The sequence below is a fragment of the Canis lupus genome, chromosome 38 (assembly GCF_011100685.1).
Source record: "Canis lupus familiaris isolate Mischka breed German Shepherd chromosome 38, alternate assembly UU_Cfam_GSD_1.0, whole genome shotgun sequence".
Taxonomy (NCBI): domain Eukaryota; kingdom Metazoa; phylum Chordata; class Mammalia; order Carnivora; family Canidae; genus Canis; species Canis lupus.
The window spans coordinates 19,155,493-19,170,195 of NC_049259.1; the positions used below are offsets into that span (position 1 = coordinate 19,155,493).

A 14,703-nucleotide genomic window follows, 5' to 3' on the forward strand; every position below is an offset into this window, starting at 1 on the left:
CAAAAAAGTTCACAGCGAGTACGTATAAAAAGGGAATGAGAATCTACTTCTGGGAAAAGACAAATTTTTTATTTAAAAGTGGATTCAAGGAAATGTGCACCAAGGGGCTGGATGCCAAAACCATCATTGAAGGTACTTGTTAAGCACTTTGATTGTACGTCACTAGAGCGCTTGGCCAGAAGAACAGTCACAGATGCTCACACGGAGTGGTGAGGAACACAGAGTTGCAAAACCCAACCACCTTGGTTTTGAATCTTGGACCAACTGAACGCCAGCCGGGGGAGTGAGATGCCCGCCCTCCAAGCCTCAGCTTCTTCTTCAACTGAGAGTGAAGACAGTCATGCTGGCCTTGCAGAGTGACTGCAGCTGGAAAATAGCGAGTGTGCTCTGCACAGTGCCCGGGATAGTGGCAAGTGCTAGGTGACGGGGTTTCTTCCAAGGCTCCAGGCATTGGATCTCACCCTTAGCAATCAATTCAAGTTACTCATTTTGCACAACTAGTGAGATAGGTTTGGTTCTTCCCATTTACCAATGAAGAACTGAGTCCATAGGTCATTCGGCCAGCATGTCCTAGAACCAAGATATTAATTCAGGTCTTCCTGACTATAAAACCCAACCTCGCTCTTAGAAACAAATCATCTCCTGGCAATTACACAGACTCTGCTGCCTTAAGTTAAACATAAGTTATTATTTCCCCTGTATTCCATTCCCAGGTAAATGCACACAGCACTTTTTAAAGGCATCTGGGAAAGAGGGTGTGGAAGGCATGGAAATTAGCCCCCTGGATTGCTTGACCTCCCTTAGAAAGAGAAAAGTGGCACTTCTTAAGCAAGAACAGCTGCTAAATGGTAAAACAAAAGCCCACAGAAATCTTTTTAATACACAGGTTGCTGAAAGGAAGAGAACCACTTTTTGAATAAAAGCATTTTTCTGTCTTAAAAAAAAAAAAAGTGCTAATTGAACTAATTTAAAGTGAGAATCACTTTATTGCCGCCTCGCAGCTAAGGCCTGTAGGCAGCTGGGGGAGCTGTTTGGGGACACCAGGCTCACAGCAGAGGCTGGCTGGCCCTCCTCGAGGCGGTGGGGACTCCATCTTTAAATTAGCTCTATTAGCACTTTGCCTTTCTTGCTTTTATCAAAAGCTTTTTCCTTATGGAAGGGATTTCCAGAACATCCTTGGTTATGCCAGGACATAGGATTTCCCGATTTAGCCCACCAGAAAGCACTGATCGCCTCGCTAGACAAGAAATTCAGCTAATATTGTATTTTCAGGGTCCCACTTGGATTAATTAACACAATAAAGTGCCTGATTTTACCAGGATGAACACCATCTGTCCATAGGTATTAACCACATCTGTCCAGACTATGCCAAGCCCAAGTCACTTTCCCAAATCATGCTGAGTTTCTGGGTCACCCAGCATCAGAAATTGGGCAGAATGGATTTTTTTTAAAAAGCCCATCTCAAAAAATAGGCATTTATTATAAGTCCTTGCCTGATGGGAATTTGAGGAAGATAGCCAAGTGGCGAGCACGGGCTCCAGGCCAGGCTTTAGATAACCCTTGGCTTCTTCTCTGCCTAGAGAAAACAGTTGTCTTAGGCCTGGGGAACTGGACCCTGAGGGCTCCCCTAATTGGGAGAACCTCGGTTCATTCATTCAGCTGTCTGCATTAGCATCACACTGTATTTTTTGGGAGTCTTCCAACTGAGCTCAAAGGAAGCCTCTCTGGAATGAGCTGGTGGGGCGGGGCTGGTGCAGACAGCTGTTCCCGAATCTCTTCCCATAGTCATGTGCAACCTTCCCTAGGTGGTCTCATCTACTCTGATGGGCTCCCTTATCACTTCTCTTAGAGCCGTCTCCACGGAGGGCCTTGGAAATCCCAAGATCAGGACTTCTCGGAACTTCAGGAAACCTAGTGAAAATGATGTACTTCTGCCGATAAGGTTATTTGAGTTAGACATCTGGTTTTGGCTTGAAGTGTTAGCCGCTGGGTGAGTTAACATTTGTGACTTTGAGTTCAACAAAAGCCTCGGGAGTTGGGTATCTAGGTTTTTATTGTAAGAGGCTGATCATCAAATAGTACTGGATGTACTATTGCCTAAATGCCTAAAATGTGGCATTTTAGGAAGGAAACCTTTTGCATCAGAGTGACTCAAGAGTGGGAAGTGCAGCGCCACAGACACACATTGCTAAATACCAAATGTGACTCTCCTAAGAGTCACTGTCCATCTACTACTGCACTCCTCCAGCTTCAAACACACTCTGTGTCTCCAAAACTAGCATCGGATTTCACCCAGACCAGCTCCATTGTCTTCCTTACCACACCCTCATAGACGCAGTTCACTGTATCTAATTTGTTCATTCATTCATTCATTCATTCATTCAAATATTTGAGTACCTAGCAGGTGCCAGAACCTGGAAGCGATTCTCAACCCCTCCTGCTGTCTTACCTTCATCAGATGATGGGCCCCAAAGCAAGTCCTGCCAGTTCTATTTTTAAAATCCAACTCTTTTATTCTAGCCTATTGCTGCTCTATTTTTGAAATGGGTTCAGATAAGCCACTATCTATCATGTGACGGTCTCGCCAGTGCTGCGCAGTGGCACTTTCAACAGTGAGGGAAATGTTCTAGATCTGTGTTGCCCAGTACAGTGGCCATGAGCCTGCTCTTGACCACTGAGCAACTCAAATGTGGCTAGTGAAACTGAGCAGTTAATTCTGAAATCTTACTTATTTCCATGTTAATTCGGTTTGAATTAATTTAAATTTAAAATCAAATAGCCACTTACTAGATGGTGTAACTCTAGACCGACGCTTTCCAGAAATACAAGGAAGGTGTGAATTCACAGCCCTGCTGCACACTGTCAAGAGCATGAAAGGTCTTTAAGGCCTCTTTAGTTTATTCTGTGATGAACCAATGTTTATCTTAAAATAAAATGATCTTGCTCTGCATATTTGAGTAAAATGGGGAAGGTACTTCATATTTATTTTGTGTTCACCCAGTTTGAAGAGCACAGGCTTTAACTGGGGTTCTTACTGCATCTCTTCTCCCATTCAGCTCATCTTCAAGAGAAGCACTACAATAACTCTCCCCAACCATGGATCTGATCATGTCACTAATCATAGTAATAGTTATAGTAATAATAATAAAATATAAATACGACAAAATAATATATAACATAGTGATAGTTAATATATTAAATAATTCTTTTATGAATTATTGTGTGAATACCATATTCCAGACACTATACAAAGTCTTTTTTTCTTCAAATTATCTTAATTACTCCTGCGTATAGGATTAGGCCCATTTTACAGACAAGAGTCCTAGAGAGGACAGGTCACTTAGCCTGAGTTACAAAGGTTGCCAGAATTGGAATCCAAGCAGTGCAGTTTGAGAACTTATGCTACAAATTACTGTATCCTTTCCTTAAACAGCTCTAACGGTTTCTGCCGCTTTTCTCAGGACAAATTTGAAATCTTCACGGGCACAGTTAGGGGTGTTCAATGGATCTGTCCCATCCCTAGTGCCTCATTTCCTCCAGCCCTAAACATGCTCTGCATAATTTCATCTAGCCACATCATATGCTTCTCCATTCCCCAAAGACACTTGTGACTTTTATGCTCCTATGCTTCTTCACACCAACCTGTGTATTTCTCTCCCACGGCATTTGCCACAGGTTTCCATATGTCTCCCCAGCTACACAGCAAATTCCTCAAGGGTTGAAGCCACATGGCATTCCTCTTTGAAACCCCAGTGCTGACACATAGTAAGCATTCCGGGTAAGTATCGCCCATTGAAGTTGGGTTACATTGTTTCACCGTGTCCATGGGAGTCCTTCTGCTTGGCAAACACCATGCTGACTCTGAGATCCCAAACCCTCTACCCTCTCCCGCAGAGCTGGTAGATGTACTTCATGGAACACGCAATTTTACGTTCACTCGTAAGAATCGTCTGCTTGTTCCACACAGTTATGAACACCTTGAAGGTAAGACCCCCCATTGATATGTGTTTTTTTCCTTTTATTTTTTCCAGTGGCTACTACAGCATTTGGCAGAAAGCAAACTCAAGGAGATACCTCAATCTAAATATAGGTGAGAGGACCCAGACCTTCCTGGATGTCCCGCCCTCTCGTTGTCTTCTACTTTACTACTTCATTTTACATAATCCCTCTGTCAGGGTGAAATGCAGAGGTGTTCTTCCAGCTGTTTATCCTCTTATTGTTGTCTCCAGCAAAATGTGATTGCAATAACAGAAGTTAAAATTATTGCTCGAAAATCATTAAGAGTTTTGTAAGTTCTCTCTCTCTCAACTGAGAAAACGGTGTTGATGGTCCTGACAATAACCTTACAAGTTTGATAGCACAAAGTTTGGTACATAGCATGAGATAATAAATGTAGAATGAATGCATGGATGGATGGATAGATTTATTTCTGGCACAATGAAGTCAACGTAAGGAAAAGAAAAAAGAAATGACCTGAATGGACAAACCTGGACCAAGTGCTCAGCTGAGGAGTTGGGAAGGCAAAATTATAAGGCCCAGACTCCAGCCTGGCATCCCCTCCCTCCCACCAAGTGTGGGTGGAGCTGTGACCAGGAATGGATATCCATCCTGTGTCCTTGTGTCTCAGGAGATTAGGTTAAAACCTTAAAATGGTGAGATTCTCTTGCTGGCTTCCAGGAAGAAAGCAAGCAGCCAAGATGTATGCTGGCCAGGGAGAGAGTGGCTCCAGGGAGCTGGGGACCTCAGTCCCACAACCACAAGGAACTGAATTCTGCCCACAGTGGGAATGGGTGTGAAATAGGACCCTGAGCCTCAAATGAGATCACGGCCTCTCCTGACACCCAGATTACAGCTTTGTGAGACGAAGGGCAGAGGATCCAGTTCATCTGTTCCCAGACTCCTAAACCACAGAAAACTGTTCCATAGTATCTTTGTGTTGTTTTAATCTGCTTTGTGGTCATCGGTTAGGTGGCACCAGAAAACTGAGATGAGGAGTATTTCGCAACAAAGTCAGATCATTCGATTCCACATACCTGTGACAATACCAAGCCTAATCGTGCCACTAAGTATTTTACTTGTCTTCCACCAAGTCTTTCACTGATGCAGCCCAGCCCGTCAGATGCATGTGAATGTTAGCACTGACTCTGTCTTTCTCACTGAGATTTGCTTAGCAAGAGCTCCAATTATAGCACTGGAAGCAATGATAGGAACTACCCCAATTACAAGGTCTGGGTAAATATTTCTTTCTGAGCTGAGAAAACCATTTGCTCAGCCGTGGGCTGCCCTTTGGAGTTATACTCTTTCACCGATACCAGATAGACCCTCAAAATAAATGCTGCTAACGATGATAATAGCTTTGTTGTTTTAGTTTGGAACCATGGCTCAGAGGCAGTGATTCAAAGGTTGCAACCAAAGCAGGAAAGAGGCCCTCTCTTAAGTGATTGTCCTTCTGATGCCAACTGGAACCATCCAGGCGAAGGCTGTTGGAAGTGACAGGAACTGCGTACAAAGCTCGCCCAGTTTTGGGTCTGACCTTCAGCTGTGCACAGCATAGTTACAGCGAGAAGAAATCCAACAAGACAATGATTCTGCTCCTCCCTCCTCCCCGGGTTCTCTCTGCATGGGAATCCAGTTTGGGCCCAACTTTCCTCTTTTTCAGTAACTGCCAACACAAATACCAACTCCAGAATTTTAACTAGGGGGGTTTCCATGGGGATGGAAGCAACACATGCAGAGTGGCGGTGGTGGCAGCATGGGTGCCGAGCCCAGACAGAGGCCACCAGTCACTTGCACTCTGGATTGTGAGTACCAGCCTGCTTTAAAGAAGCTGGGCTGGCAGCAGGCCATCAGGCGAGGGAGATGCACAGGGGACCTGCTTCAGGGCGACTGTGCCTCCTTCTGCATCACCATGCCCAGCTGGAAAAAGCTCTCTTTGTGTTAACTTTCTCTTGACTGATCCTGTGGAATTCTGGTGGCCCAGAGACACATTTTGCTAGCTGGCATTCTCATTCTGTATTCCATGTGACCCAAAACACACTGAATAAAAGGGAGTTTAGGAGATGCCAGGGAGTTTTAAAGAGGTCTGTGGACCGCAAAAACCACCATTGTGAACAGAGAGAAATACAGGTAAGCGCTAAATAATGCATGACTTCGAGGGTGAAAAGATTCTACAAGGAGCAGTGACTCTGTCTCATTGAAAAGGGACAAAACCATAGATCATGAAATGGCATACTGTCCTGACACACCTGAAGTTCCAATAATCCAAATCATAGAGTGGGGTGATTTTTAGGAATTGAAGCAATGACTAGTGAAATCTGCACTTATAGAAGTTGGCTAATCTAAGATGGGCTGCAGATCGTGAAGGACACCCACACTCTGCAAACATGTCTGCAAGATCAACTATCGAAACACTCCTCCCCAGTAAACGAAAGATATGATGATTGCCATCTTGCAGCCGGCATACCAGAAGTTAAAGATACCAGAGGGATTTGCATAAATCCAGTGGTCTAGAGAATCAAGGACCAAGAGCTGATTACTGGTTCTCTGTTCTCTAGTTTTTTATCTTTGTTTAAAAGGACCTTTCAATCTAGGATTTCTTCAACTGAATTCTATGAACTCACAAGTGAGGTCATGAGTAGCAATGCCAGATGGAAGACATGAAGCCTGGATTGAAAATGTGGCCCCTGCTCCTCCTCCTCCACATCCTTGTGCTCCTAATACGCAGCTCAGAGTATGCCACGTGGCCACCTACTTACAAAGATTTGTTAAGCCAAGCAAAATGCACTCTCTGGCCATACGTAACGTGGAGAAGATCCCAGCTTTTCAAACTGCACTAACGTTCTGGAGAACATGTGTCCCTGAGGCATCCAGTGAGACCGCTACAAGCCCAGGGCGACAACAGGTAGCTCTAAAAGCGGTACTGAGTCATATGAACACAGAAGTGCGACCTTTGCTCTCACCTGCCTCACTCATTCCTGCTTCCCAAGCAGAGTGAGTAACAGTGGGAACAGAAGGCGTCCCTTCTCATCATACATTTTCCTGGAGCTGCCTAAAACCGATGGCTGATGCCGTCCTGCAGCCTCCCTCTCCTGACCCAAGAAGCAGGCTGCCATTCAGCGTGGCTTTGGACATGGTGAAAATGGAGCCCAGAGAGAGGGGCCAGCTATGGGTCCCAACCCCAGATCCGGGATATCCCCAGTGGACAGGTGGCCCTGTTGGCGACTCACCGCGCATCCAGAAACCGGGAGCGCAGGATCATGACGGCCTCGCATGTGCTCTGCTTGAGCTGCATCTGAATGGAGCTGAACTTGCGATGAATGATGCTGACCATCCGCTCGATCTCCTTCGGGGAGATGGGCCTGGTCCGGCTCTGCTCCCGCAGGAGGTTCATCACGTGGGTGGTAAACTCGTTGCACGCCTAGAACAGCAGGACAATCAACACCGGCACATGTGGACGGCCAGGGCCTGGACAGAAGGCTGTGTGGGCTCTTTTAGGGATGCAATGAGGAAAGAAAACTCAGCTAGATTGTGGGATAAAATAAATGACAGGCCTAAAAATACGTTTCATCCTGTTTGACTCTACGTTTGGCCACGATTGAGATTTTTTTTAAGGGTGAAGATAAATCTTCATCTTTTTTTCTCACAATTTTACTACAGTGAAAGGTGAGAACATGAATCCTAGTATAAGATACACTCTACCACCCTTCACCCCAAGGTTCACAGCCCAAGAGAGCTTAGGGTCAGAGAGGGCACAAACTTCTCCCTTGCTCATTATCGCTGATGTATCAGAACTTCCAAATGTTCAATTTTGGGATGTGTAAACAGCCAAAAGAATGGAATCATGGGATTAAAAGCTAACCCTCCTGGGAGATCTCTCATAAACCTACTTCTCCTTTCAGTCTTATTACGAGAATTCCCTCCTCTGCTGGGCTTCTGAAGACCCACTACATCCACCACACAGATTGGAACCTGTCCTCAGAGGCCTTGTAGAAATGGGATCAACACATGATGTAGAGGATTCAGGAGTCATCCCTGCAGAAGGGAAAACTCTCAGGTTAGACCAGTAGACCACCAGCTCTGGGGGTGACTTTAAATATCAGTTGTCCCACCTCCCTACTTTACACTGGGGTAAAACTGCGGCCCAGAGAGAGGAGGGGCCTTTTCCTAAGACACACAGCAGAAAAGGAGCAGCCACGCCAGGACCTGAACACTTCCTACTCCAGGCCGGGGACTTCTGTCCTTTCCCAGAGCCCAAACTTGCTCCCCTGAACACTAACCAGTGCCCTTCCTTGTGGTTACTATTACTTATCATCTCAAGTCTGGTTTCCATAGCTGAGCATTCAGATGCAACATTACAAAACTATATTAGATTTGTAACACAAAAGGCAAGACGATCTTTGACAGTTAAAGAATTAAGGACTCAAAGGGCTCCAACTTAATACCAACACCAGAAATGCCACTCATTCATGAATGGTAACGCTGCGCTGCATCTGTTTTTACAGCACAAAGCCCCTCATTTCTGTCAATAATGCAGTAACAACAACATATTCCCTACTCAATTCTCTTAAGAAATCTTTCGAGATTGGTTGGCCAAAGATTATCTAGGCAGGCCCATCACCAGGCTGAGTCTACACTGGGGACCAGGGGACCTGGTCTTTGACCCCAATTCTGTAGGTGTCTGGGCAAAGCCTTTCACTACTCAGTGCCTCATTTTATTCATATGGGGGAATGGATTTAATCATTCCTACCCCTTAGCAAGGCCAGCAACACCCATGGTCTTATATGGTGACCCTCAGATGGTGTGAATCGTGCTCATGAGGTGAGAGGGGCCTGAATGGCCTGTGTTCGGATCCTGCCTTGGGCCTTGGAAAGCTGCCTAACCTCTCTGTGACTCATCTTCCTTATCTGTGAGATGGGGGTGGCAGTTCCCACTTCAAAGGGTATGGTAAGGACCAGAGAAGTTACTAGGTGTGTGTCTGGCTGTGTAAAGATGTGTCCAGACCCCTGTTTGTCTCTTGGTAAAAATAAACAGGGTCCGATTCCCTTCTTTCTACTCTATCCTCCAATTACCTTCTCTCTACATGCTGAAGAGAAATCCATAGATGGGATCTATCTGGCATTCTGCTCTCCACTAAGAGAATTACCATATAAACACAAGATCTGGATGATATAAGCTTCTTCCCTGCCCACCCACCCCCCAGTTGGCTGGATTCTATGAGGCCACTGGGTGGGGAGTGCAGGGTCAGGCACAGGGCTAGCATCCCAGCCACCTGGCTGGCCTGCAGCTCCTCACCTGGTGGGGGCTCCACCGGGGGAGGGGCTTGATGTGAGGAGGCATTGTCAAGTGCACTCGCTCTCCACAGGGAAGCCACGATGCTGGGCTAATAATAATGTGCTTCATTACAGGGAATAAAAATACTCACAATATCTGATGTTTATTCAAGACATTTTTATCCCGGGGCCCTTTCTGCTCTGCCATAAACAGACAGTGGGGTCTTCTCACCCACTGCTGAGGTACAGCAAGGCAGCTGCTCAACAGCTGCTCAGGAACCCACAACAGAGCAGAGGCCCGTTCCAAGTCCACTTCAGATGGACAGGACATGATGATCCAGGTTTCTTCAGGACCTACACGACCCATATGCCATCCTCCTTGGATCCCGCAAGCTTGTGCCTTTGGAAGCCAGGCCAGGCTGCCTCTGTCCTGTCAGATGTGGCCCATAGGACAGGGATGGGAAGAGCTGGTGCTACAACTGCTAATTAAACAGGACCTGCAGAGGCTGGAAGTCTCTGGACGGGGGGACCCTCTGCTGCGGACGGTCAAAAAGGGAGTCACCCTCTGGCACTGCCACTCCACGTGCCCCTACAAGGCTGAGGATTTCGAAGGGACACTTCCCAGGTTCCAGGGCAAGAACATTTCTGGGAGCTGCAGACTAAAGACAGGCCCTCCTAGAACATCCTGCTCGAGCTTCCAGAGTTAAGCTTCCTTCCTGCACTCTGGTCAGCCCATCTTCTTCCCTTACTCCTTCAAACTGGATGTGGTGCCCACCTCAGCAAAGAACATAACTGGGATTTTGGGTTCCTCCTGGCCATGGACCGACCAACCCAGCCCGGTTCAGCTGTACACATTTAGCCCCATCCATGCCCCAGCAGCATTATTTACAAAAGCTAGAGAACCCTGCAAAGGGACAAGGAGCATCAGTTTTTTAAATACCCCGTGGAGTAAAATTCAGTGTTGTGACATCACGGTTTTGTCTATTAGAATAAGCCAGCTCTCAAATACCTTAGCTACCTCCATGATCTCCTGGAAAAGCATTTTTTTGACACCAGTAACTAAATAAAATAATTTCCTACCATTCTTTCTAATGAAAATCTCTAGAAGCTTTCTTTATTTAATAACCTCAGGGTGAAACAATGGATGGTTCAGGTAGGTGGTTTTGTTTTGTTTTTTTCAGGATAGGATTGAGGAGGGCCTGATACCTAATTAGCAGAAAGCTAATTGATCGTCTGGTTATTTATCACCACCATATTTAAAACAAAATAAAAATACCAGAGTCAACTATTAATAGCCAATTTGGCAACTTCATCCAAGGTACGACTAAAGTAGAGAGCGATATTTTTACTTTACTGAGGTTTCCTGATTTCATTTTATTTTTTATTGTTATTTTTAAAAGATTTTATTTTTTATTTATTTATTTATTTATTTATTTATTTATTTATTTGATTTAAAGAGAGAGAAAGAGGGAGCATGAGCGGGGGCAGAGAGAGAGATTTTCAAGCAGACTCCCTGCTGAGCACAGAGCCGGTGTGGAGCTTGATCTCAGGACCTGAGCCAAAATGAACAGTTGGATGCTTAAGTGACTGAGCCACCCAGGCATCCTTGAGGTTTCCGGATTTTAAAAAAGCTCCCATGAGGAATGATCACAGAAAAATGAAGACGATGCATCTCCCAGACATACTAGCTAGGAGCTTAATGGCATAACTTCCCTACCATCTACTATTTATTATAATTAACAATATAATTAGCACTAATAAATAATTAGGTGCCCAAAGTATGTTAAGTAGGATTCGGTTCTTACCCACAAAATGTCCACAAAACTAATGAAATTATTTTTTTAATATTTTTAAGAATAAGAAGTATAGATGACCACCCTTATAATTATGTAATTTTTCTGTACTGATGAGAGTTTTTCCTTAAGTTTCTGATTTCCAACCTCTTTATTATTTAAAACAGGTAGATATCTTTGAGAAGTTTTTGAAGGAGAATGTTATTATTCCTAGCTTCTCTTACCTACCAGTAATTAACCTAGTCCCTGGAAGTAACAAAGGACAGGCCAGCTTCTTCACTGCCTGCACAAGCCCACAATCCATATTGAGTGCAGTCAGGTGGTGTTCCAATAAGAGCCCTTGGACTAAGGGTCAGAAACTGGATTCCAGGGCCACCTCTGTCCCTCACTGGATATGTGACCATATAAGCCCTCTGATCTCTACTTCCTCACCTGTCAAAACAAGAGAGGCCAACAGTACCTGTCCTGGGTACCCAACCACAAAATTACCTTGAGGAACAAGTGCAATTGTGTCAGCAAAAGTAAGCAGTCAGTTCTTCTATGTTGTGGGCAACTTGAGCTAAGAATAAAGCCAGCTTTTAACACTTACCAGCCTAAAATCCATCCCAGTTATGGGTTTAGTTTGGTGGGGAGAGAAGATTCACTCCCTGAGCTCTTCTTGTCCCCCTGGTGTTTGGTGGGAGTTACCCTGGATGGCAGGTCTAGAGAAGTTGCTTTGCCAGAAACCAGGCTTAGTCTTGAAGGTAAAGTAGGAATAGCACTGAATGGGTGGAACTCAAGAGGCCAGGCTAGGATTTGTCCCCTTCTGTCTCTTAACCTCCAAAGGTTAAGGTAGACTGTGAACTGTGACAGGATGGACCTGGAAACTTCAGGGATGGGCGAGCTCTGTGGGCTCAGCATCTCCTGAGATCTTGGGAAATATCTACATGAGCCAACACTGCGGCAAGAATATTTGCTCTTTACTAAGAAGGTGAAGGGCGATGACTCACAGGTTCTTCTTGCAAGATTGCTGCTATGCTCTTCCCCTCAAATCCTCCCTACGCCTATCCGATGGTTGAGTTTCACCACGCTTGGCTGCAAGCTTCGCAGCTATTCTTCCCCCCAACCCCTCAGAAAAAAGGAACTTGGTAGAAATCCATTTCGAAGGCAGATAGGAGTGCAATAATGAAACTTTCCTCACTTTAAATTTTAAAACGCCCATTTCTATTTTAAAATTTAAATTTTCTATTAAGTTTGCATTTGCTGTCGACCTAGTCAGTCAGAAGTGGACTAGAAAGGGTCTTCTGCCTTTTGCTTTTTCTCCCACGTGATTCTGCGACTCTTAAAAAAGAAAAGGAATCCAGAAAGCTAGGAATTCCATGAAAGTAAGTTAAGTGTCAAACTTCAGCATAATGCCGCATCCAAAAAGGTGACAACAAATGTACCTGTCACCTGCTGATGGAGGAAAGGTGCATATAAGGGACTCCTGTTAAAATAGTATTGCTCATACGGACCCCAGGAAGCAGAACTGATACATAGAGTCCCATATGCGTGTGTGCGCACATATGTGCATGCGTGTGTGCGTGCGCGTGTTTGTGTGTGTGGCGCAGGGAGCGTTTCTTGGAGAGAGGAACTCTATTATAATTAGAATACGTTACATTTACATACTGCTTTGTAATTTAAAGCCTTTCCCATGGTTTCTTTATATGGTTTTCATGGTCTTGTGATATCCTCGACTCTAAATCTACAGCTCTTTGCCCTACACTGCCAGCTTTTGGTTAGACTATGTGGTCCACTGGGTCCCATCAGTGGAGCGTCAGGACTGGAATCCAACTTTGATGACTATAGGGGTCCCCTGAGACCCTCTACTCTTCTTTTTGGAGGGAGGTGAGCACCACATCCTGTATTATATAAAAATGAACACGTTTGACTCTCACTTGAGCTGAGTCTGGGTAGAGAAAGGGACTTGAAGGTCAAGTTTTAGTATCCTTTCCTGTAGGATTCCATGAACAATTGGAAGGTGAGGAATCATCCCCAAATAAGGAGCAGAAGAGGGCCAGAGGAGTCCACCAACTGCCCCATGGGTCAGGTGGTGACTCTGCTAATGACCTCTCTTATCCCATGAAACCCAGGCTGCCGACCGTGGGCAAATGTCCTCCTGGAGCCCAGCTCAAACATTTCTTATATTGACTATTCGTGTTTCCTGAAATCATCACTTACAACTTAAGTTTTTTAGGTGCCTTTGTGGTCAGAGCACCTAGGTTTTTAATATTGGAGACTGAGGACTCTTGGCCTCCCGTCCGGCCAGGGACTTGGTGCAGAAATGCAGAGGCTTGGCCCTTGGGGCTCTGCAAGCCCCCGGGGCCCATGGCTCTTCACCCTCCTTTCTAAAGGGCCAGGGTGCCCGACGACGCCCCCATGGCCGCGGTTACCTGCTCGTACTTCTCCAGCTCCGTGTGGTAGATCTGTCTGATTTGGGACAGCTTGGCTCTGTAGTCTGAATGCTCCACCGAGTTGTCGGAGCCCGCCCCTCCCGAAGCTGCCGCTGCCGCCGCTGCTGCCGCCGAGCCTCCGCCCTTCTCAGGGCCCGCCACCCCCTCGGCCAGCAGCATGTTGTCCAGTCGCATCAGCTGGGGGTCTGTTGGTTCCTCCTCCTGGGCTCCCCGGATACTCAAGACTGCAGGGGGACACAGCAGAGGGGAGGGTTAATGGTAACCCATAGGTAAGCAAATGAAGAAAACAGAAAGCAATGGCATGCCACTGGCGCAGCAAGTCACCCAAGTACTTGCAACATGGCACACGTAGGATGGGCGAAGGGTCGGGCAAGGGGGATGACGAAGGGGAGAGAACCCAAGGAGAGGTTTGCTTTGTTCCAGAAACTACTGATGATGCTCCACTTATGAGAGCTACACAGAACAGTCCAATTCAGGGAGGCAGAAAGTAGAAGAGTGTGGGGGCTGGGAGTCCGTGTTTCCTAGGGACAGAGTTTCACGTAGGAGAGAGGGATGGTGGTGACGGCTGCACCAAAGTGAGCGCGCTTAATGTTGCTGAACTGTACCCTGGACACTGAAAAATGGTTAAGATGATAACCTTGTTATGTATACGTTACGTAAGAAATTTCAAAAGTACAAAAAATTAATTATAGCAGGATATAATTTTCACTTTCATCTCCAAACTGCCAAATTTTTAAATCAAGGAAAGACATTTCCTTCTTTTCTAATTTTAGAGTTCTGTGAGTTTGTGGTTTTACCCTCATATTGCCTTTGTTATATTTGATTGGCCTGAATTTTCATTTCCAAAAATAACCTAAGCCACGTAAATCTAGTCATTTTGGACTGAAATCTTAAGACCTTTCCTCTAGGCCAGCAGGGAGAGTATGGAAGTTTCAAACAGCAAGAAGATAACATCACATGCCAATTAGTATTGAATAAAAAATAAAATAAAATAACAAAATAAAACAGCAGGAAAACAAATTGGCCAGTGAGTAGGGATGTTTCTCTCTGGACGCTGAGATCTCTTCATTCCAGGTATAGACAGTCCTGTTGGAAACCAGGGTGAGGCCCACTTAACAAGCTGTTTTGGGTATTCTTCAGAGAACCCAAGTAGGATGGAGGAGACTCCAATGAATGAAATGGCTGCTTTTTATTAAAACACCCTGGCC

At 45.5% G+C, this 14,703-nt stretch overlaps 1 protein-coding gene across 8 annotated transcripts in view; it reads right to left on the reverse strand.

The window, feature by feature from the left end:
* Positions 1-14,703, reverse strand: part of PBX1 (PBX homeobox 1) — a 324,444-nt gene that overhangs the window by 77,282 nt on the left and 232,459 nt on the right. For all 8 annotated transcript variants that reach the window (XM_038586229.1, XM_038586235.1, XM_038586228.1 and 5 more), the window contains 2 exons: positions 13,475-13,719; positions 7,227-7,417 (listed from right to left, as the gene is read on the reverse strand). In XM_038586229.1, the coding sequence (XP_038442157.1) occupies positions 7,227-7,417; positions 13,475-13,719 (436 nt within the window). The remainder of the gene's footprint in view (positions 1-7,226; positions 7,418-13,474; positions 13,720-14,703) is intronic.